At 43.3% G+C, this 23,051-nt stretch overlaps 1 protein-coding gene across 2 annotated transcripts in view; it reads left to right on the plus strand.

Moving 5' to 3' along the window:
• The window catches only part of PTPRT (protein tyrosine phosphatase receptor type T), a 1,002,137-nt gene that overhangs the window by 665,964 nt on the left and 313,122 nt on the right, over positions 1-23,051 (plus strand). For both annotated transcript variants that reach the window (XM_045528255.1, XM_045528256.1), the window contains exon 9: positions 3,390-3,499. In XM_045528255.1, coding sequence (XP_045384211.1) covers positions 3,390-3,499 — 110 coding nt within the window. The remainder of the gene's footprint in view (positions 1-3,389; positions 3,500-23,051) is intronic.

Consider the following 23,051-nt stretch of genomic DNA (forward strand, 5'->3'; position numbering starts at 1 on the left):
ATTTTGGCTCCATATCTCATCCTGCTCTTTTCTGCATTGCCCTCCTCTTCATAGCAAAAGTTGTTTACTTGTTTACTTGGCTCACCTCACCTCCCACTCTCTTCCCAACCCTCTTCAGGCTGGCCTGTGAACCAACATTTTCCCTTAAACTACTTTTGCTTGGGGCACAAGCAACCTTGAGGTCACTTGACGCAATGGGCAAGTTTAAAGCCACTTCTCACTTTTGCTCACTCAGCCATATCAATCACATTGACCAGTCCCTTCTTGAGACTGTTCCCTTCCTTGGATGCTGCAGAGGCAGCTCCCCTCCCTGGTTTTCCGGTGACCTCTCTGAACTCTGCCTCCCAGTTTCTCCATTTGTTCTCCTCCTAATTGTTAAGATTGGAGTTCCTCTTGGGTTAGTCCTAGACCTGGTATTTTTCCCTCTGCTATCTATTCTTCATATCTATTTCCTGCCCATGGTTTCAATTTCCAGGCACTGGCCCCTGTCTTTCTACATGTACCTGCTACTCAACATTGCCACTTGGATGTTCTCCATATGCATCAAATGGAAAGCATGACAAAAACTGACCTCACCAGCTTCCTCTCCAAAACTGGTCATCCTTTAAGGTTCCCTCTCTACATACAAACACTCTGATCCCACAGTTGTGTAAAACAAGAGAGCTGGGGTTCCCCATGACACAACCCTTCCCTCCTTCACCCTTACTCATTACCACCAAGTCATGTCAGTTTAGCCTAACCAAAGCTCCTTCACTGTCCATTTCTCTTCTACCCTGCCATCACCCCGGCCAACCTACCATTCTTTCTCTCTAGTATGGCGACAGCAACCTCCTAACTGATTTTTCTCTTTCCACCCTTGACCTCACAAAGCTAACCACAACACTTCAACACCTCCTCCCCCATTCACCCTAGTAAATTCTACTTATGCACCAACTCTAATGCATGTGCAGCTTCGTGTTCCAACTTGGTATGCTAGATCTTCTCTGCTTATTATAATTCTCCTCATACCACATCCCTGTACCTCAGAGTCCTGATAACAAGTGTAATGAATTAATTGTGGGTGTAATTATTTAATGTCTGCCTCCCTTTCCAGAATACAAACTTTAACAAGCATTTGACTACATCTCCCCTTGTTCCTGGTGCATTCCTAGTGTCCATACCAGTCCCCTGATCATGTTAAATACACAATAAATATTTGTGGAAAGTAAGAGTGGATAAGGGAAAACAATAAGAGATCTCACTAATTAAAAGCTTCTATGTATCTAAAATACATAAAAAGCCAATGAAAAACTGGCAAAAATATTTGTAACCTATGCAAGAAAGCTTATGTCCTTAAAAAGAGATTATAATTACAAGCCCATATGACAAAGATGAGCAAAAACAAAGAGCCATATAGGGAAATGAGGGGTATAGAGCTTGTTCATAAAGAGTCAGTGCAAATGGCTAATAAAACTGGAAACAGAATCCACATTCTCCAATATTCTAAAAAAGACACACACACACCACTTAATTTTTAAACAGTCGGTGTTGGCAAAGATAGGGACTAGACATATTCTTTTGTTGGCAAGTCCAGAATGGTACAAACTTTCTGGAAAGCAATGTAGCAATATGTGTCAACAGCCTTAAAAATAAAATAGTTCATTTACTTTGGCCCAGTAAATTAATTTCCAAGCATTTATCTTAGGGACATCAGCAGAGTTGCATGCAAATACTTATTTATAAGAATGCTCATTCCAGCATTGCTCATAATCATGAAGAATTTAACCAACTATAATGCCCAATAATAAAGGATGTGTGACTATAAAGAAGCACCTACCCCTCTAAGCAGCCATTAAAATGCATGGCCCCAGAGAACACCTAAGGATTTTCTTTTTTATTCTTTGACTTCCTTAGTGATAAAAGAAGGTCGTAGCACAATATGTACAGTAGGAATTCATTCTTACAAATAAGTTATTCTTACAAATAAGAAATATATATGCATAGGCATATTTTATATTTTAAAAATAACATGTATATGTATTTCATATGCCTAAAATACCAGAAAAATATCTTTGAATATGGGGATTATGAGTAATTTTTTTAACCCTTTTGTAGATTCTTAATATTCAACAAATTCTGTGTATCATGTCCATAATGAGAAAAACTCAGTATGTTTTAATTTAACAATGCGGAACTGATTGCAACATATGGCTGAGGCTATATGTAGACAGGCATAGTGTGATGATTAAGAGTATATGCTGTGAAGCTCATAGGCAGGTGTTTAGTTCCCTCTTTACAACTTAAAAGCCACATGACCTTGAGCAGGTTATTTAATTCTCTCAGCCTCAGTTCCCTTATTGGCACAAAGGAGATACTGCATACTGAGCAGCGCTGGTTTGTGGCTTAAGTGAAATAATGTATGTAAAATTCTGATCAAAGAAGAAGTGCTCAGTAAAAGTACTTTCTTTGATAATGCCAAAATATAAATAGATCCGGTAATAATTTACAGGAACTCATGATTCCCTAGGGGCTTATCACTGAAAGTTTGGGGAATCATTTCTATTTTCTGGTTCAGCATCTTTCAGACAGTTGTAAGGATGGTGCGGTCCAGCAGGAGGATGCTGGCAGGAAAACTGACCTGCTTACAGAAGCAGCCCCAGGAAAGGTTGTGCTCATTAGGGCAAAATGCTGGCATAGGTCATTCATTCGCTTATTCATCCAACCAGCAAATAGTTATTAAGTGTTTGCCCCATGCCAGGCATCAGGAACTCTGCAGCAAGGGACGCGGGAAGCCTTCTTGGAGGAGCAAGGCGAGCTTCCTCTAATTGAATGGAGGTTTCAAGGCACACAGTTCCTGTTGGATTCAGGAATTAGTCAGGAAACTGAGGAAGCACGTCCTAAAGTTGGAGAAAACTTGGCAGGGTTAGGAAAATGATAGTTGGTAACATGATGGGGAAGCTCACTTTCCACCCCTCAGGTGTAAATCCTAAAGCAAAGACCAGATTCCCACTTGCTGGCAGAACTGGGGCCTGCATATGTCCGCTCTTACTGGGTTCAGTTCGTGAACAGACGTGTTCAGGCTGCAGATGAAAAGCCTGATCTGCCTTCTGAAAAGGGGTCAGCAAACTATGGCTCAAGGGTCAAATCCAGCCCATTGCCTATTTTTTTGAAAGAAACTTTTATTGGAACACAGCCATGTCCATTCATTTAGGGATTATCTATGCCAGTTTTGTGCTACAGTGGAGGAGTTAAGTAGTTGCAGCAGAGACAGCATGGCATATCAGACCTAAAATATTTATTTAATACTATCTGGTCCTTTATAGAAACTTTGCTAACCCTGTGTTAGGTCAATTGGGTTGGAGAAATGGCATGGAAAGTAACATCAAGTTCATAACTTTTCCATTCTGTAGTTCCAGGAGCTGTTCCTCTAGAATCCATCCAAGGGGGGCCCTTTGAGGAGAAGATCTACATCCAGTGGAAACCTCCTAACGAGACCAATGGGGTCATCACACTCTATGAGGTAAGGCGGCCCCTTGTGCTGCGTCCTTGGCTTAACATTGTTCAAGTCACTTCATCCTGAAGTTGGTGAATATCCCTTCCATTGAGGGCATAAAGGTGAGTGAGACACAACTTGTCAAAAGGTTTCTGACAGTACAATGGGAAGAAAACACAAGGGCACACAATTGAGCTGTCTTGATAGCCCCAGAGATAAAGAAATTTGAACATGCCATCATCCAGAGAGGTGCTTATGGTGACAATTGATCTCTTCCACAAAGGAGTCAGAACTCATGGAGTCAGATTATCCTGACCCAGGCCAGGCAAACGGTGGTTAACATTCATCCGCCAAACTGCAAGACCCACATGATGCTCAGCCCACCCATATCAGCCCCTGGGCTTTGAAAAGAACCCCACAGTTGACCCTTTGCCACAGGGGTCCAGGATTGTTAAAATTTAAATTGCTCTGTGCCCAAAGATATATTTTTTAACCTAGGTGTTAGTGTCCAAAGCCCCTCTCCAAGCATTAGCAGGGCCTTATCCTATCAGAGATGGAACAGAACCTACTCAGATAGGAATTTTCCCATCAAGCCAACACAATATGGCTTCCTGAAAACTTGTAAAACTAAAACAGAATATATAAAAGTTCATTGCGAAATAAGACAAAACAAAACATCTCCAACAAAATCGATGAAGCTAAGATTCAAGTATTGGGATGTAGGTAAAGGTTGACCCTCCTCGCACACCTTGTATTCTTAGACAACTAAGACTGCAATACTGGATGAAACAGAAAAACACAGCAATGCAGAGGGAAGGGCACGGATGTCACAGCTGAAATGACATAGCCTAGTGTCCTAATAGCACTACCATAATCTCAAGTTACCTTTGGCAGGTTCCTCCTCTCTCTCAGCCTCATTTTCCTCATCTGTAAAATGAAGGTGGTAATCGCTGCCTGAGCGTTGCCCCAGGGAGTCTGAGGAAGGCAAAGACACCAGCACCCCCAGGCTGAAACGTGGACCTGTGGGAGGGCTTAAGCCACTGACTGCACACGCAGAAACACGCACCTAGAGGGTGGGCATGGGGAAGAATGTTGTTGCCATTAGGGAAGGTGAGCTCTGGGGAGGAAAGTCAATGGGTATTTGATGAGGGAGAAATGGGATTAATCTGATGGAACTCTCTAGAAAGACTTAGAAGGTGTTCAGAGCTCTCTGAGGGAAGAGATTATCCAACACACGCAAGGTGCTTGAGAAAACACATTGACTCACTAAATCTTGCATTTCTCAGAAGAGCTATCTAACGTCCCCATTTCAGAAATTGCAAGGAGCTTGGTGCAGCTCCCAGAATCAGTATGTAAAGGAGGGAACAGGCATCTATCCCCACCATTTATGAGCCTTCTCCAGCCACACGCTTGAGAGAAGCCTCCTTCCTAGGGATGCTCCAAGAGGAAGAGATGGCCTTGTACCAATATACCTTGCCTAGGATGTGTTCAGAATCTTGTCTGGGAAGACAGGGATTGGAAATTTAACTGGAACAAAATCCAATCATTTCAAAGCTACATGCTATTCTTTGTAAAGCAGAGACCACAATCATACACACATATAAATGAAATAGAGATCTATGGAGTGTGACAATCTGTTCTTTGTAAAGCAGAGGGAAGGGACCTATGATTTAGGGAGTTAAATTCCTTAGTACTGTTATGTAAAAGACTGTCTAAGCCAGATGTTCAAGACTTTTGGAATTCACAGGCCACTAACATTTCAAAAGGTTTGGGGGATTAGCATAGGGCAATTTACCATGTTTATCACCATAATTTAATAAAAGACATAATTCTAAAAATGTAGAAAGAGCGTAATTTCAAAATAAAAGGCAGTCCTTCAAATTGAAAAAAATTAGCTTTATGACTAACTCATAGCAATCACTTTATTTTTTTCTGATTTTGCCTTGGATTGATGATGATTTTGTCATGAAAAGGCCCTGGTCCTCGAACCTACCTGCACTCAGAAACCATTGGTCTAGGCCATGCTGCAGGTGGAGTTATATCTCTGCACAGACTTCTTCCTTGGAAGGAATATACTTTTTCCTCTAGTAAGATTATGCATTGGACTGGACTGGCACTATCATGATTGCTATTCCATGATAAGAAGAAAGAAATAGAGGGAGAGCAAGGGTGCAAACACAACTGTTGGGTTAGATGCCCTGTTTGAGCAATAGCTCCTGAAGTTGAGGCATCATTATATGGCACATTCTCTGGAGCTCCAGGCACAAAAGTGGGCACAGCACACTCTTCTCACTTCTGTGTGAAGCCAGTGCCTTGTGGATTTTAAAAGACCAGATGCGTGGGATGTTGGCACTCCCATGATGGACTCTACTAACGACAGCTATGTCGAGATACCCTCAAGTAGCTTCTTGGCTGCTACTTGGGCTATGATTACAGAGAACCAGGCCAGAGTATTGCAGCTGGCTCGCTTGTTTGTAAACATTTGATGGCACCTTTTGGGAATATGCCAAAATTCTTGACGGGTGCCATGAAGGGAGCTAAGGAGATTGTAGGCCTAGGCCATTGTATTTTGAGCATAAACATGACTGTAATCACATGTATCACAAGCTATCCAGGCCCAAGAGGGTATGAATGTTGACTTTGGAGATCAGACAGCCTAGATCTGAATCCCAGCTCTGACATTTACTTACTTTGTGACCTTGTGTACATCCTGTAACCTCTCAGAACCTCAGGTTTCTCATCTGAAAAAATCAAGAGAATAATAAAACTGCCGTAGAGGGTTGTTGTGAAGATCATACTAAATACATGTTTTGCACAGTGTCTGGCATTTAGAAATAACATTATAAATGTTAGCTGTTATCATTACATATAAATGAGGAACTTGAGGAGCAGAGAGGTGAAATGAAAGACCAAGGTCATACAGCCAAGACAACAAACCCATGTCTCCTAGATTCAGATGGGCTGTCTTGGCCCTTGCTGCAACCTAGTGTAGTTCAAGGACCGACGGCAGCTGCGTCCCCTGGGAGCTGGTTAGAAATGTAGCATCTCAGGCCCATCGAGACATCCTGAATCAAAATCTGCAGTTTAACAAGATCCCCGGGTGATTCCTTCAGGCATTAAAGTCTACAGTGCTGCTCTAGAAAACACTACTCTTTAGAATATTTTCCCTGTTGATAGGAGAGTGTGTCCTCCCAAGCAGAGATATGGGGAGTCCCCTCCACACTGGGCCCAACCTAATGGAGTCCCAGATAGTAAGCAGGGGACCTCGCTTTTAAAGACATTTATATCAAAGCGTGTCTTTATGAGGCAATTTCCAAATTTAATTAGATGAAACCAATTTGATTTTTAAAGTTAGGTTCTAATTGTAATTTCAAGAGAGAAATCCATAAATTAAAATTCACCCTCTTCTGGCCTCAAAGAGAGTATTTTGTTACAAAGAAAAATAGGATAGTACAAATAGAGGAGAAATCCACTATGCCCTCCTACGTACAACCTTGTACTTGGACTTGGTAAACTCAAAAGGCAAGAAAAAAAAAAAAGTGGGGGCAAAGGAGGGATGAGGTATGTGTTTCATTATTATAACTGTGTCATTGCTAAATATAGCAGGTCCAATTACTGTCAAGATTAAATTTATTTTCCCATGAGTCTAAATCACAACCTCTGGATCTATCGTTGGACAATTCTGCCTCCAACCCCAAAATCTGAGTGGTTTTGATTAAGTCCCTTTTGTCTCCGGGCTTCAGTTCCCATGAAGGTGTCAGACTGTTCCAAGCTTCAGCTGGGTAAGAATAAAGGGAAAAGTAAATCCATGTCAAGCCCACAAAATCAAAAGTTCAGCCTTATTTTGGAGTTTCTTTGCTGTTTAAACCTTGCCTTTAAGCCGCCCAAAATGTTTGAAGGTGAAGCAGTGATGACACTTGAAGAAAAACAGCCAGTGCAAAGGCCCTGAGGTGGGAATGACTTTGGTGTGTCTGAAAAATAGAAGGGACAGCAGAGTAACCGAGGCTTGGTAAGCGTGGAGGACAGTGATAAGACCATGATGGTGGGGGTCAGGGAACAGGGGCAGGGAATGCAGGGCCCCTAGAGTTTGTGTTTTATCCCGAGAGAAATGGAAAGCTCTAAGTAGGTTTTAATCAGAGGAATGAAGGAATCCGATTTACATTCTTAAAAGATCACCCAGCTGTTATGTGGATGGTGGGTGCACAGGCATCTTGGGGACATCTGCAAAATGCGCCAGGAGGCAAGAACATTCCATCATTTGTGATGTTGCGATGAGGGCTCAGCTATTTACTGGAAGACCTTGTCCCTGGGCAGGTGACGTGAAAGCTTTGTTACAGCTGCTGCTTTCCTGCTGCTAACCCAGCCTTGACACCCTCCTTTCAGTAATGAGTTCTTACCTCGATGAGCTGCCTGGCGCCATATACTGTTAGACCCTGGGCCCTCCTTCCCTGAGGGATGGGAGTCTCACCCCGACCCTGTTGCCACCCCGGGGCTGTGAAACAACCTAATTCTGCAGCAGCTGTGACCTCTCATTCTGCCCACTGAACTGGGAGCTCAGAATGCTCGTCAGAGCCCACCGCAGCCAGCCTCACCTCAGCTACAACAGGAAGTTTTAGGATGCATTAGACCATGGCCTCAGATCTTCAAGATTTGCACTTTAGTGGGAGATACAGAGTGCACTTCTATGATCACTCTCCTAACAGAGTGACAGATCGTGCACAGAGAGAGGTAGCATCAAAGGCCCTGTGTCCACAAACCATCAGCGTCAACATCACCTGGGAGATGCGGAATCTCACGCCCAGCCCAGACCCACTGAATCAGAGTCTGCATTAACAAGCTCCCCGGGTGATTTGTGTGCACATCAAGGCATAAAAAGCACCAGTCCAGGAGACGGTCTAAAAATCTCACAGTCTGGATTTGCACAAGGGGGTGCTAGAGGTGATGAGGGAATATCGACTCATCTGGAAAGCTCTGCTTGATGAAAACATCGCAGTCTTTGCATGAATAATGTGGGTATTGAATGAACTAGGGAATATTCTTGCTCACTTGGGGTCCAAAGAGCTGAGTATTTTCACCAGGCTTATAGAAAGCATGTGATTCACATAGATTCTTCCAGAACCCTGCTCTTGGATTTGAATGAGAAATTAAGTTTCCCCAATCAGGGCCTGTATACAAAGAGGGATAGTGTGGCCTATCCTATTCTGACTCAGCTCTTGGAAACAGCAACAACTCACCAAAAACTCAGACCATCACAACTGCAAACAGGCACTCACAGCCAGAATGAGGTCAGCAGAGTCAGAATCCAGCCAAACAGTTGTCTAAAAACTCTTCAATAAAATCATTTAGAGGCAAGCTGTTCAGAGTTCATGAAAAACAGTAATCAATATGTGTTTCAATTCAATTAATTGTTCTCGTCTCTGTCCAAAAATAAAAATCACACAGTGTGAGGGAATTGGGCCAGAAGATGTTACACTTTGCAACTAGGTTAACGAAGTGTGAAAATATTTAAAATTCAGACATGTGAAGCTTCCCAGTAAGCGTTTCTGTTTAGCAGTCAAAATCACCGAGTTTCTAATTACAGTGTATAAATCTGAGAAGCTTAAAGGGAATGAGAAGACCCTAATGAGGCAGGAATGGGTGTCTTGATTATGCTGGAGTTGATTGGCATTTATCTTACAAGCTATTCTAGGTGCCTGGCGTTCAGAGTTAAATAAAACACAGGCTGTGCCTCAATAAAGCAAGGCGGCGTTCCTGTGTGGGAGTGCCTTTAAAAGGTACAGTAGGTCGGAGGGTTTGTCAATATTTTTGCAGCATACAGATAGTTGGATTCAATCTGATCAAAAAGCACAGGCCCCAGCAATCAACAGAGTGCATTGCAAGAAGGCTAGGGCGTCCTCTGAGGCAGAGAGCTCTGAACAGGACAAAAGCAAACACAAACGCTGATGGAGAGAGGGGACCAGCTGTGAGGATAAGCTGATGAGCAAACTCTCGAAGGGAGAGGCCCACGGAGCTTCCCAGCTCTCTTTGGACGAACGCACCGGCACACCTCCTCCTGTTCTTGCACTTGGCCACGGTGACCGCTCAGGGGTCCCGGACACCAGACTCGCTTGTGACTGGCCCCCGGAGGAGCAGTGGGGAGGATGGGACATCATGGTCCAGATGGCCAGGAGGTAGTCTAGGCAGGAAGAAATCAGCTGGATCGTGACTAATACAGCCCAAAGCAAGAATTTGCATAATTCAAACTAGATCTTAGTTAATTAGAACACACAATTTGCATAATGCTGGCCGCTATTGGGTATAACTCAAGCCAGGCTGGTAACTAGGAAAAAAAACCTCTTTGTTTCTTTTGAATGTTCCAGCCACCAATGTGAGGGTAATCCGTTGCCCCCCACTGCCACACAGCTAATCTACCAGAAAGTTTGAGCATTCTCCTGCCACAATAGACACAGGTCAGACCTAGTGGCCCCGTCTCCATCGCCACACCCCATCGGATGCCTGGAGCATGTCAGGACCTCCCTGCCAGCCCACATCCACCCTCCCCCTATTCCACTTCTCCATACTGCAGCTGGACAGAACATCTAAAAAGTAATCTGATCTTGTCCCTTCTGTCCTTTGGCTTCATCTTAGCTTCAGGTCACTGAACCATCCCGCTCCTGCCTGCTTCTCTGACTTCATCTCCCCCCTCCCTTTCCGTTGTTCACTGTGGTCCAGCTCCTCCAGCCGTTTGACATTGTCTCAGGCTCACCCAGTTCTTCGCAGCCCATGTGACTTGGCGAATGCCCTTCCTTCTGCCTGTGACACTCTGAACTTCACACTCCTCCTGGCTGGCTCCTTCCTATTCTTCACCTCCAAGAGGCTTTTCTCCTCTTGTGTCCACTTGATCCAAAACAGGTTCCTGTCTGCTTTCTCTCTTAGCACCTTGCTTTCTTTCTTACCATTTCCACAGTCTGCACTTGTTTTGTTTGTTACTTGAGTGCTATCCCTCCCTCCACTGGACTTTTGTCCCCACGAGGGCACAGGCCCTGTGACGGTGGATTTTATGTTGACTTGGCTGGATCACAGTTTGGCAAAAGCGCGTCCAGACGCTCTTTTAGATGTTTCTGTGACAGTGTTTTTGGATGCGATTAACATTTACATCAGTGGACTTTGACTAAAGCAGATTGTCCTCCCTCATATGGATGGGGCCTCATCTGATCAGTTGAAGGTCTGAATAGAACAAAAGGCTGAGCTCTCCCGAGCAAGAGGAAATTCTGCGAGCCGACTACTCTCAGACCTGAACTGCAACGTCAGCTCTTCTCTGGTTCCCAGCTGACGGCCCTTGGTCTGGAAATGACTAACACAGGCCATATTTACTGTGCTTTTCAATGTGTCCTGAGGACCTAACATAGTAGTTTGCACATAGTGTGTACTCAATAAATATTCGTTAGATGAGTGTGCGGATTTGTGCCTTATCTTAACAAGGGGTAATGATGAAATTTTTGTCTGACTAATTTAGTGGTTCCCAAGCCTGGCTGAAGATTAGAATCATGCCTTAAGATACCCTGTGCTCAATTTTGCTGTCAACCTAAAACTGCTCTAAAATATAAAGCTTATTTTAAAAAGAAGGATACCTTGAGAGCTTGAAATAATATAGAGAAACAAATGGGTAGATAGATACCTGAATGGATGGATGGATGAGCCTCATTGCAGTCCAAATAAATCAGAATCTCTGAGTGAGGGGTTCTATCCTTGTGTTGTTTTTGTTTGTTTGTTGTCTTTAAGTTCCTTGGCAATTTTTAATGTAATCCAGGGTTGGGAAGAAGCATTGTGTGAAATGGATGCAATCTTCTCTGATGTGTTATCCTAGCTAATACCTGCTTAAAAAAAAAAAAAAAAAAAAAACTGTCTTGGTCCTGGCTCACATTGTCTTCACTCTCACTCTGCCAGACTCCACCTCTATCCGATGTTACACAACAGCCAACTCACTCACGCACAGGCAGGTGCTAGGTGTTAATTTTCTTTAAGAATCAAGTTCAAGAAGCATTGGCCTTTTCCTCTCAAGGTTGCTAAACAGTGTATGGAGTAATTGAAGACACACAGGGAGGTATCATTCTGTCAATATCCCTTTGCACGTTACTAATGGCATCTTGCAACTCTGATGCTGAAGCCCACTACCGACCTTGCCTTACAAATCTTTCATTCTATCCTGGATAATAGAAGTTAGTTCTGTTGTGTTTTTTGTGAGATCAAAAAAAGATATACGCACATACACAAAAACTTAATAGATTTGCCCAGAGGCCTTCCCTAAATCTTGAAAGTCAGGGCCCTGGGATGTCTAGGAGCCATTTTTTTTTTTCTAGCCCTCGGCTCATCAATCAGCCTCCATAGGATGTGTCTCTTCCAGAAACGTGAAAAATGCAGGCATCCCTGGGTAGATGCCATGTACAGGTCACCCGGCTGACAGGGAGGCTGACAGGTGTTTCAATAGAAACAGCTCTGGTTGAAAAGAATGATTTCTGGCACTCAGAGTCTGCGAGGAGAGGAAGTCACGTTCTGATGTGAGTGAGTTACATTTATGTAAGTGGGCCCATTAGAGATGCCTGTCATCCACTTGTGGAATATCAGGACCGCCTACATATTTGCCTTGGGGTGTTTCTTTTCCTCTATTACAACACAGGTATTTGTGATGGAGCCAGGTAATGTGACAGCGGAAATCAACAGATGCGTAGCACTCCTTACCAAAAGGACTGCAAATCATGTTCTCCCGGCAATAAGGTTTTCACAGTCAACATGAATCATTCAGTTCAGCTGTAGAAAAACAATAGGGGCTGCTGCATGGAAAAATACGCCTGCAGTGCACACATGGGAATAAGTATGTTTGTCTTGGTGTGTGCGTGTCTGAGCATATATTTTTGCAAGTTTATGTAGTTGGACACTGGCATGTATATGCACACATGCATTTGTATGGCAGCATGACACAGGGCTATATCTGTTTTCTCCCAAACTGGAGGACCTCCTGGTCCCCTCATTGTCTATGCCATGGTAACATCATGGGAGAAACTCCCTGTCACTTCAGCAGGCCCCCGACTGTTTCTCATAAACTTCTGCACTAATTCTTCTCTAGAGATTTTGTTAAAGAAAAATTTGGGATTAAAAAAAAATCTCCAGGTTAAATTTAATTCTATGCATTTACAGTTGTCCTAGGAGAGAGGAAGGAAGGAAATGAAGAGTGAGTTCTGCATCTCGCGCAGCGTGGGCTCCTTCACGTTCCTTAGATGGGAGGGAAACTGCATTTTGATGCTCTGTGCATGTACCCAGAGGCCTTTGTAGGGTATCCTCGTGTAAACACAGCCATGTGGCTAGAGACGGAACCCTCTCACCGGCTGCTGTGGTGCTTTCAATAAACTATGCCCAGAGGTGGTGTTTAAGTTGCGAACTGTCTCTTTAAACATCACAAGTTGTTATCTTTTCATCTCAGATGTTTTACCGCATTACTCCTGTTGGAACTCCGCTGGGGCTGGGCAATGCAGCATGAATTTGCCGCTTTTAACTGGCCGGCTCTCTCGCTTCTGTTTTGGTCAAAACAAAATGAAGGGTGTTTGCAGGTTTTCCTCTCTCATCAGGACATTTGGAGACTCCGTCCTGGGGTCTCTGGAGTCTGGAATTCAAATTAGTGATTCATTGCTCATCCTTTCATTGGCTCAGGAGGCAGCAGGTGGCTTTTCTTCCCTCACCCCAAACCAGTGGGCCCTTTTCCTTAGACTACTTTTTTTTTTTTTTTTACTCTTCACCAAGAGAAAAATAATCCCCTAAATCTGACACACACAGGACCTTGGTCTACCTTCTTATGGTTTCAATGCATATATTAATAGACATACATGCATACACAATACATGCATCCATATATACACACCTACCAGGTCTTCTTCAGAATCCTTCAAAATGGCATAAAAATGGTCACTGATTTCTTGGGGTTTTTTTTTAGTTTATGCATGTTTTTAATGCACGTGTATCACTGTAAATCACAGTGAATTGTGCAATTAGGAAATTTAAGATTGACTTTTGGTTTGCCATTGCCAAGTTATGTACTTGAACTAGTCCCTTTCCCAACCTGGGCCTCAGTTTCCACATTTCTAATTTCAGAGCATTGGACCAGATAGATTCAAAAGGACCTTCCTGCTTTGACCTACAACTTGAGTGCCCAAAATCAGATTAATCTTACTCCTAGTTTCATGAAACACTTTCCTCACTGGTTCGTGCATGACCCTTTTTTCTATTTGTTTATTCATTCATTTTTCAGTAACACACCACCTAACAAGACAATCAGAACTTGGACAGTATCTGACATTTACTTATGATCTACAAAAGCACATCTACATCGACTTATGTCTCCCCATTTCATCTTCCTGACTCCTCCACTGTCCTGAATCTTGTGCATAATTCACTTACATTTTATATAGTTTTACTACTTATATGCATTCCTTAAAAGCACATTGATTTATTTTACTAGTATTTTAACTTAATAAAGGATTTTTAAGTTGTATATAATTTTTTAGAACATTTTTATATCATATTGTATTGCTAGCATTGCTTCCATAATGTTGCTTTTATCAACAGTGATGAGATGAGCATTCTTGTACATACCTCCTACAGTGTATGTGCAAGATTTTCTCTTGAATTTCTATCTAGAAACTAGGTCCTATGGTAAATGAATGTTTAACTTTACAAAAAATGACAAACTATTTTCTGAACTGGTTTCACCAATTTACACTTATGCAGGGCAAAGCAGAAGAAGGTCTATACTTTTAAACTCTCTCCAATATTTGGTATCATCAGAAGTCTTCATTTTGGCCAGTTAAATAAGTATAAAGTGGCATCTCATTGTCGTCTTGCTTTGTATTCCTTCAGTCATTAATAAGGTTGAATATCTCTTCATATATTTGCTATTCATTTGTATTTCAGTCTTTGCAGTATGTCTACTGATGTTTGCCCATTTTTCTATTGGGTTATATGTTCTTTTCTGATTGATCTGTAATAGTATTTTAAATAGACTTTTGATAATGTTTTGCTAGTTATATATGTAATTTTCTGTTTTTACTTCTTCCAAGGTATCTTTTCTAAATGAAAGTCCTTAATTATAGTCAATTTATCAGTCTTTGCTTATATACTTAACACATTTTGTGTCCTTAAGAAAGTCTTGGCTAAGCACGGTGGCTCATACCTGTAATCCTAGCACACTGGGAGGCCGAGGTGGGAGAATTGCTTGAGCTCAGGAATTCATGACCAGCCTAAGCAAGAATGAAACCCCTGTCTCTACTAAAAATAGAAAAATTAGCCAGGCATGGTGGTGTGCACCTATAGTCTCACCTACTTGGGAGTCTGAGGCAGGAGGATGGCTTGAGCCCAAGAGTCTGAGGTTACTATGAGCTACTCTCGGGGCAACGAAGTAAGACTCTATCTCAAAAAAAAAAAAGAAGAAGAAGAAGAAGCAGAAAGAAAAGAAAAAGAAACCATGGTTAAAAGGATGGTTTTTCTATATTTCTACCAAAAATGTATAGTTTTGCTCTTGAAATTTAAGTCCTTGATCTATCTGCAGTTAATTTTTGTGTATGGTGTGAGATGGAGCGTAAATGGGTAAATGCTTTTTTTTTTTCTTACATGGGTAAATGCTTTTCCTAGGTCCTTTTAATAAATAGTCTCTCCTTTTTCTTGCTTTACCAGGCCATATCTGACTTCTGCAAAAATTCCTTACATGCATGAGTCTTTTTCTGAGCTCTCTGTTCCACTGGCCTCTGTACACCACAACCATACATGATCCTAATTGCTCCAGATTCACAGTCTCCTGATCTCTGCTAGAGAAGATCCCTCCTCCTCATCCTTCTTCAGAAATATCTTGATTATTCTTGCCCTTGGCTCTTTCATTATAGAATCTACTTATCAAATTCAATGAAAACATCTGTTATAGTTCTGATTGGAATTGCCTTGAATGGATAGAACAATGTGTGGGTAATTGATATCTTTATAATATGCAATCTCTCTATATTTATTTAGGTTTTCATTAATGTCTCCTATGGTTTTATTACCTTACTTAGAGAGGTATTGCATTTCACATAAAATCCAGATTGCCAATTAGGTCTGAAAGACTTCCAATTTCTATTCTCTTTTTTCCTTTGGACTCACTGGCCTTCTTTTATGTCCTACAACATGGCATTTCCCTCCTGCTTCAGGCTTATTGCACGTGGAGTTCTTAGTTACCAGAAAGCTCTTCCACTTCATCTTCCATGGCCAACTCCTTTTCCTACTATAGGTGTCAACATGCATGCCACCACCTCCAAAAGGCCGTCCCTAATAGCTTTAAAGTAGGACTCTACCCACTCACCATTTTTCTCCGCCACTGCTTCCCATTCCTGAGTAATATGTACCACAATTGAGAATTATTACACATTTATTTATTAATGTGTCTCCCTGTAAGTGCCTTGAAGGCAAGACCAGATAGATGGATGGATGGGTGGATGAACTGATTGATAGATAAGATAACTATCTAGTTCACCTCTAGAAAGAACTCAATGCCTTACACAGTTCCTGGAACATAGTAGGCACTCAAATGTGGTGGTGCTTTTTTTCCCTTATGAATGAAGATTGGTTGCTGAGTTACAGCAATAGTCAGGGGTAACTCTTGGTATCTATTAGTCCACAGATATGACCTTATAGGACCATATAAAATCATAACATTATGTCCCAAGCCCTGTAATAATCTCTGATAGACCGCATAAGTGTCCAGTGACCAATAAGTTTATACTCAACTCATAGAATTCAATTATAATACTAAAATGTAAACTTGTCAAGGTTAGGGATCTTTATTTACAGCTGTATCCCAAGTGCCTAGAACAGTACCTGGCACAAAGTAGATACTCAATAAATACAAAAAAATTTAACAAATAATACTGTATTCCAAACTTTAATCAAAGTTAAGGCACCAGTCATAATAAAAATTTAAATATCAACTTCCCTATGATTGCTTTATTTTTTAAATAATTTATTCTTTGTTCATGTTAGTGACATAACAGCATTGCATGGTGTTAGGAAGAGAGGAAGTAGAAAGTAACCCCTATCCCTTTCATACTAAACATTTTCACCTGGGTTCATTTTCTTTCTAGTTCTTGTGCATTTGCAATGTCTTTGACATGGTTACAATGACATTTTTTATTTTCATTATGGCCAACATATTCCCATTTCTACGTAATCTACATAACCTGTTAATGACTCTGTGTTCTCTGGAATGCATAGATCATACTTTACTTTCGAATCACTTTTTTTCGGAATATGTTGATTGCTCTTTCTAGAACATAAGATACGATTTTTGAGGTATGATAAGAGAGACCTGGACATCTTTAAACAGCTGGTTGGGAGAGTTTGAATTTCTGCTTCCTTTTTTCTCTCAATAGATTTGTCAGTAACAAGTAGAGGCATTCACACGCATTCCATTGATCGAGAACTGTGCTCAAAATAATAGCTCTCTCTGTTCAATAGAAATGGATCTAAGGGAGGAGAGTCAAACAATATGTACGAATCTGGATGGAAATCTATAAACCTGAGGTTAGAAGTGATAGCCATACTTTCCTCCTTGTTTTAAAACCTAAGTTTCAGTTTGTTTATTTTCTAACCGAGGGAGATGAATATGGGACATGTGTGTATTGCCACTGCTCCCTAATGCCTTTCCTATTATGACATCAGTAATCAATCAGAGCACGCTCTTCCACTGCACACAGACCTGGCCTCAGGCTCCCTCTCATCATGGTACAGTGCTCTGGGAGGGCATTGCCAATCCAGTGGGGTCAGCCTGCAAGGAGAAGGCTGCTGATCATCTCCTGCCTGTTCTCAGGACGTTGATATGGGGATGAATGAAGCTCTGCACTCACTCATTGGTGTGTCCTACAGAATCTGTCTTTACAGTAATTTCTGGATTGTTTTTTTCCTGTACTCTAAGCATGTTTCAGTTTCAAACCCTTTTCACAACAGTTATAATCCTAGTGAACTCTGTTACAGTATCTGCAGGCACGTCAGCAGTAGGGGCCAACGAGAAGATGAAACAGGTGGTGTGAGGTTCTGGGGAAACTTCCTAGAGACTGTAGCCCCCATGGGTAGCTGGGTGTCCAGTCACCAGTAGATTAAAGCAAGGTCTAGACATGTCAGTATCAGAGTCACTCCCATCTCAGGGATGGACTCAACGTGGTGAGTTAAGGGGACCAGAAGTGTTAGAAATGAAAACAGACAGCAGGCTCAGGTTCCTGAGGATCAGCCTATTTACAGCAAGACCCAAGCCTCTGTGTGGAGGTGCAGAGAATGTCTAGACCCCATGCAAGTGGGATTGCTTCAGCAGCCTCCCAGGAGGGGCTGTATTAGGCACACTGGGCTCCTGGGTATCAAGACCATCCTAGCCGAAGCTGTTGCTGTGCCCTTGGCCCTAGGTGGGGCTTAGACTGAGAATGTCTAGGAGGACTTGGGGAAGGTGGGAACTGAGGATGCCTGGACATCTCCCTTCTGTCACAGCTGTTTTGCCTCTTAACAGGATGCACTTCTACTCTCCCTGGTCCTGTGAGACACGGCCTTGAAGGCTAGCCCTTCCCTGCAAGCATCAGGCACGTCACCAGCTGTGATGCTTAAAGGCAATCTTTGTCCTTCCCTCTCCTGTGAAAATGTGCTCTCTGCAGTTCTGGAAGACAGCTCTGTTTAATGATGCTTACTTGTGTTTCTGTTTGGAAGAAGGGACCAGTGCTGTAGAAGCCTTCTGAGGAAGATGCCAGACATGGGAGGGTCTATACTAGAACAGTCATCTAGAGCTGTGGTCTCCAACCCCTGGGGTTGTGGGCTGGTACCTGTCTGTGGTCTGGTAGGAACCAGGTCGCACAGCAGGAGGTGAGCGGTGGCTGAGTGAGGAGAGCTTCATCTGTATTTACAGCCGCTCCCCATGGCTCACATCACCACCTGAGCTCCACCTCCTGTCAGATCAGCAGGGGCATTAGATTCTCATAGGAACATGAACCCTACTATAAACTGTGCATGCGAGGGATCTAGGTTGTGTGTTCTTTCTGAGAATCTAATGCCTGATGATCCGAGGTGGAGCTGAGGCGGTGATGCTAGCGCTGGGGAGTGGCTGCAAATACAGATTGTCATTAGCAAGGAGGTTTGACTGCACAATAAATGTAATGTGCTTGAATCATCCTGAAGCCATTCCCCCTCCCACTTCCCAGTCCTTGGAAAAATTGTCTTCCATGAAACTGGTCCCTGGCGCCAAGAAGTTTGGGGACCACTGCTCTAGAGAGTCTTCGCAGCTGAAAAGCAGAGCCACAGGAAGACAGGAGCAGGCATAGGTGTTTTTAGACTGGACTGAACTCCACTTAAGGATCTCGTATATACCACCACTCTGTGGACTCCCCAAAACCAAATGCATTCTGTAATCTTATTCTCTCTCAGCCAATTTTTATAACAATATTACATAAGGTTTGGAAATCAGAGGAAAAAAATCACCCATAATCTCTTCCCCAACCACAACACTTATTTTCCCTTGTATTTTATCTTTGTCAATATACATACATCTTTTGCCTAACTATAATTTGCTATTGTAATTTATCATTAAACATTTTATCGCAATCATGATGCCTTTATAGCACCATGGAAACAGCTTATCTGTTTTAATGACTGCATAATTGTCCATTGAGTGTATATACTCTAATTTACTTATCCATTCCTCTGTCGTTTTTCACATAGTTCTGATAACACTGTGATAAACTTCATGCTTATGGGGGCATTGTGTCATGTTGGAAAGACTGTCCCTCAGAGCACATTGACCTGGATTCAAATCCTGGTTCTAACATTGTCTAGACAGGTGATTTGGGGGCAAATTAACCTCTGAACTAGAGTTAGCTTATTGGCTTAACTTAAAAAAGTTATGTGTAGGAGAAGCAACATTCAAGCCTATAGTTCAGGAATATTGTAAGAATTAGAAATATATTTTAGTCATAGCTGTCCAGTAGCCATTCCATGTCATTGCTGGTTTTCTTTCTCTTCTGTTTAATAAATGTCTACATTAGATGCGTCCTCGTACACATGAAATTACAGGGTTGAATGGAACAAACACCTTAGTAACTCTTGCTACACATTGCCAAATCATTCTCCAAATGGATTGCACCCGTGTGAGCATGTGTTTTGAGTACTGTGTTGAGTTTTTATGCCAATCACCATGTCTGGGAAGAAGGCCTTTGGCAGCCCACCAGAGATTTATGTCAGCTTTCACGAAGCTTTCAGAGTAGGCTTATGTGTGAGGAGCTCATCACACGTGCTGGCAGATCCATTTGCACCCTCCAAGGACAGGCTGGGAACACTGTTGTCTCATCAACGCCTGTTCACTCCCTTTCCCCTTTGCCCTTCAATAGCAAAGAGAGTGCCTGGTCCCCGGTAATCTCCCAGAAGGTCCTGGGGGCCCCAGGAGAACTCTGAATTGGGGAACCCACTGCCAGGTTCCTGCAGGCTCTGCCACCAGCTAACTTTGTGGTACACTGTCAGTCATGCCCCTCCATGGCCTCAGTTAGCACATCTGCAAAAGGGAAGGTTGAAGCAGTTGTCCTCTAAGGCTGAACCGCTCAGTGCCTTTTTCTGTTGTCAGCATCACCTGGGGGCTGGTTTGAAATTTGCTGTCTCAGTCCTGCCCCAGATCTGCTGAGTCAGGGTCTGTGTTGTTGTGAGCTCCCCAGGTGATCCCTATGCACATTACAGTTTGGCACTTACTGCACTAAATTGTCTTCTGGCCAAGATTCCCCAGCATGTAAGGGGCATTTGCTGGGAGCCTCAGTTGTTTTTTTTTAGTTTGTTTTGTTTTTGAGACAGAGTCTCACTCTGTTGCCTGGCCTAGAGTGCCGTGGCATCAGCCTTGCTCACAGCAACCTCAGACTCCTGGGCTCAAGCAATCCTTCTGCCTCATCCTCCCGAGTAGCTGGGACTACAGGCATGCGCCACCATGCCCGGCTAATTTTTCTATACATATTTTTGGCTGTCCGTATAATTTTTTTCTGTTTTCAGTAGAGACGGGGTCTCGCTCTTGCTCAGGCTGGTGTCGAACTCCTGAGCTCAAATGATCCGCCCGCCTCAGCCTCCCAGAGTGCTAGGATTACAGGCGTGAGCCACCGCGCCCAGCCGGAGCCTCAATTTTAGAAGCACACTCTCCCTGAAACCTGCCCTTACGGCTTCAGGATTTCCCTACCCTGCAGTGAGATTGCCCAGTTACATCTGACAACCTGATGCCACTTCTCATGGACCAGGGTGAGAACAACCAACACCTCCTTCCCCAAGGTGACCAAAATCATTTTTCTAAAATATAGAATGTGCTAGTCACTCTACTGCTTAAAATCCAGTCGGAAATCCCAATGGCTCTAAAAATCTAAACTCATCTTTAACTCAACCAGCAATTCCCTCCACGGGAGACCCAGCCCTTGATGGTTTTCCCAGGGCCCTTCCCATTTTTACACGTCCACCCCCAAATCCACAGGCTTCACACCACAGCCACACACAGTCCCCTTCTGTCTTCTTCTCTCTGTCTTGGATGCTGGGGCGCCATGTCTCCTTTCCTGCATCCTCAGCACCCTGTTCAAGGGTTCTTTCAGGGACACTTTGTCCCTCTGCATCACCTGGATTAGGGATTCCTATGTATTATTTTATAATAGCATTTATTGTCCTGTACTGTGACTGTTTATTTCTACATCTATCTATGACTCCTCTCAAACTTGATGGGGAGATTCTTAGACTTCCCCAGATCCATTTTGTTCATTGCTGAGCTCCCAAGACCTGGCATATGATGGGTCTTCTGTGAGTGGCAGTGTTGCTGGTACCTTTCCTTTCTTCCTCCAGGTCTTCTCTCCATCCTTCTCTACCTGCTCCCGGGCACAGGAGGTCAGATGCCACTAAGCTGCCTTGCCTCCTGCCCTGCAGAAGAGAAGGAGGGAGGGAGGGAGGGAGGGAAGGGAGGGAGGGGTCTTCACTGCTCTATCATCCTCCACTCCAGAGAGATCACAGCTCCTCTCAAGGTGACCTTCCAGGTTCTGGGACCTGCTTCCTCCTCCACCCCTCCTGCCCTCCCTTAGGAAATCCCTCCTCCACTACACCTCTGCCCCATTTCCCTACGCAGGCCTACAGCATTGTGAACAGTACCTTTATTCAATTCTCCTTGAATTATCCATCAGTTTCCTGCAGGGATCCCATTGAGACCCCATTATCACTGCCATGTATCACTTAGAGTGCTTACCATTATGCACTTTAAGTCAAGATGAGGATCACTACCCCCATTCAGTACTGAGGCTTAGAGAGGGGAAGTGCTTGCCTAAGATCACCCCACTAGTAAACAAAACCTGGATTCCTACCAGGCGTGATTACAAAGCCTATCCACTTACCTAGTTAGCCACAGTGCCTTTTCCAAAGACACTCCATAAATGTTGGTGGAATTGATCTGAATTTCTCAGTCATGATCAATCAGTTCACCCAACTGGGGTGGCCATGAGCCTGCAGCTGGGGGTGAAGGGGCAGTCTTGGGATAAAGAGGGAGACTGAAGTCTAGAACCAGCCTGGAAACCTTGCAGTCCACATTGTGTCTCCCCAGCTAGAACTGTCCAGTCCTTGAGGTGCGGTGCTCCATCAATATTGGGCGGACCTGGGCTGATACAGGGAAGTGGATGGGAGGAAACCTGTGGGCCAGACTGGGAGGAGGAAGCGTCATGCCCCTCAGTGGAAATGACTTCATCATCATGATTGCATTTGCAAATCCTATTCAACTTGAACATTCCTGCGGCTGAAAGAGGTGTTGAAAGCCCCATCCCTCCCCTCTTATGTAGCTGAATGGCATGCTTGACCTGATGGCTCTGGGAGGATTCTGACACAAATTTCTGTCATAAATATACACTGGCAGGTGTGTCAACATCAAAGGAAAATTGCAGAAGGCAAATTGGGATATTTTTCATTACTGGAATAAGTTTCCCATTCTAAATCAATTTTGAAAAAAATCCTTTCCTACGTCTGCACAGAAATGTCAAAATGGACAAGGCTCTCTGTAAACAACTATGGAAGTTCATGAAGTTTCTCATTTTCAAATCAGTGATTATTTAAAAAGAAAAAAGAAAGGAAACCTATCCTGGACTAGCTGGATGACTACTTCTGTAACCACAGTGCTGGCAGGAGAGCCCAGGGACAATGTCTGATGGGTCGTTTCAATCTCAGTGGAGCAAGTGGTCATAGGTGACGCTCGAGGCAGTAGTTCTCAAACTGGAGTCTGTGGAACCCTGTGGCATGGGGTGTTCACATATTTGTGCTTGGGGAATTGCTGTGGTCTGAAGGTTTGTTTCCCCCCAAATTCATATGTTAAAACCTAATCCTCAATGTGCTGGTTTTAAGAGGCTGGGCTTTTGAGGGATGATAAAATGTTTAGATGATTGGGAAAACTCTGTACTTAATTAATGGGATTAGTGCCCTTACAGAAGATGCTTGAGGGAGCTTGCGTGCCCTTCCCACCACGCAGGACACAGTTAGAAGGTGCTGTCTATGCGGAAAGACCCTCACC

This window comes from Lemur catta, chromosome 17, assembly GCF_020740605.2.
Source record: "Lemur catta isolate mLemCat1 chromosome 17, mLemCat1.pri, whole genome shotgun sequence".
In the NCBI taxonomy this organism is placed as follows: domain Eukaryota; kingdom Metazoa; phylum Chordata; class Mammalia; order Primates; family Lemuridae; genus Lemur; species Lemur catta.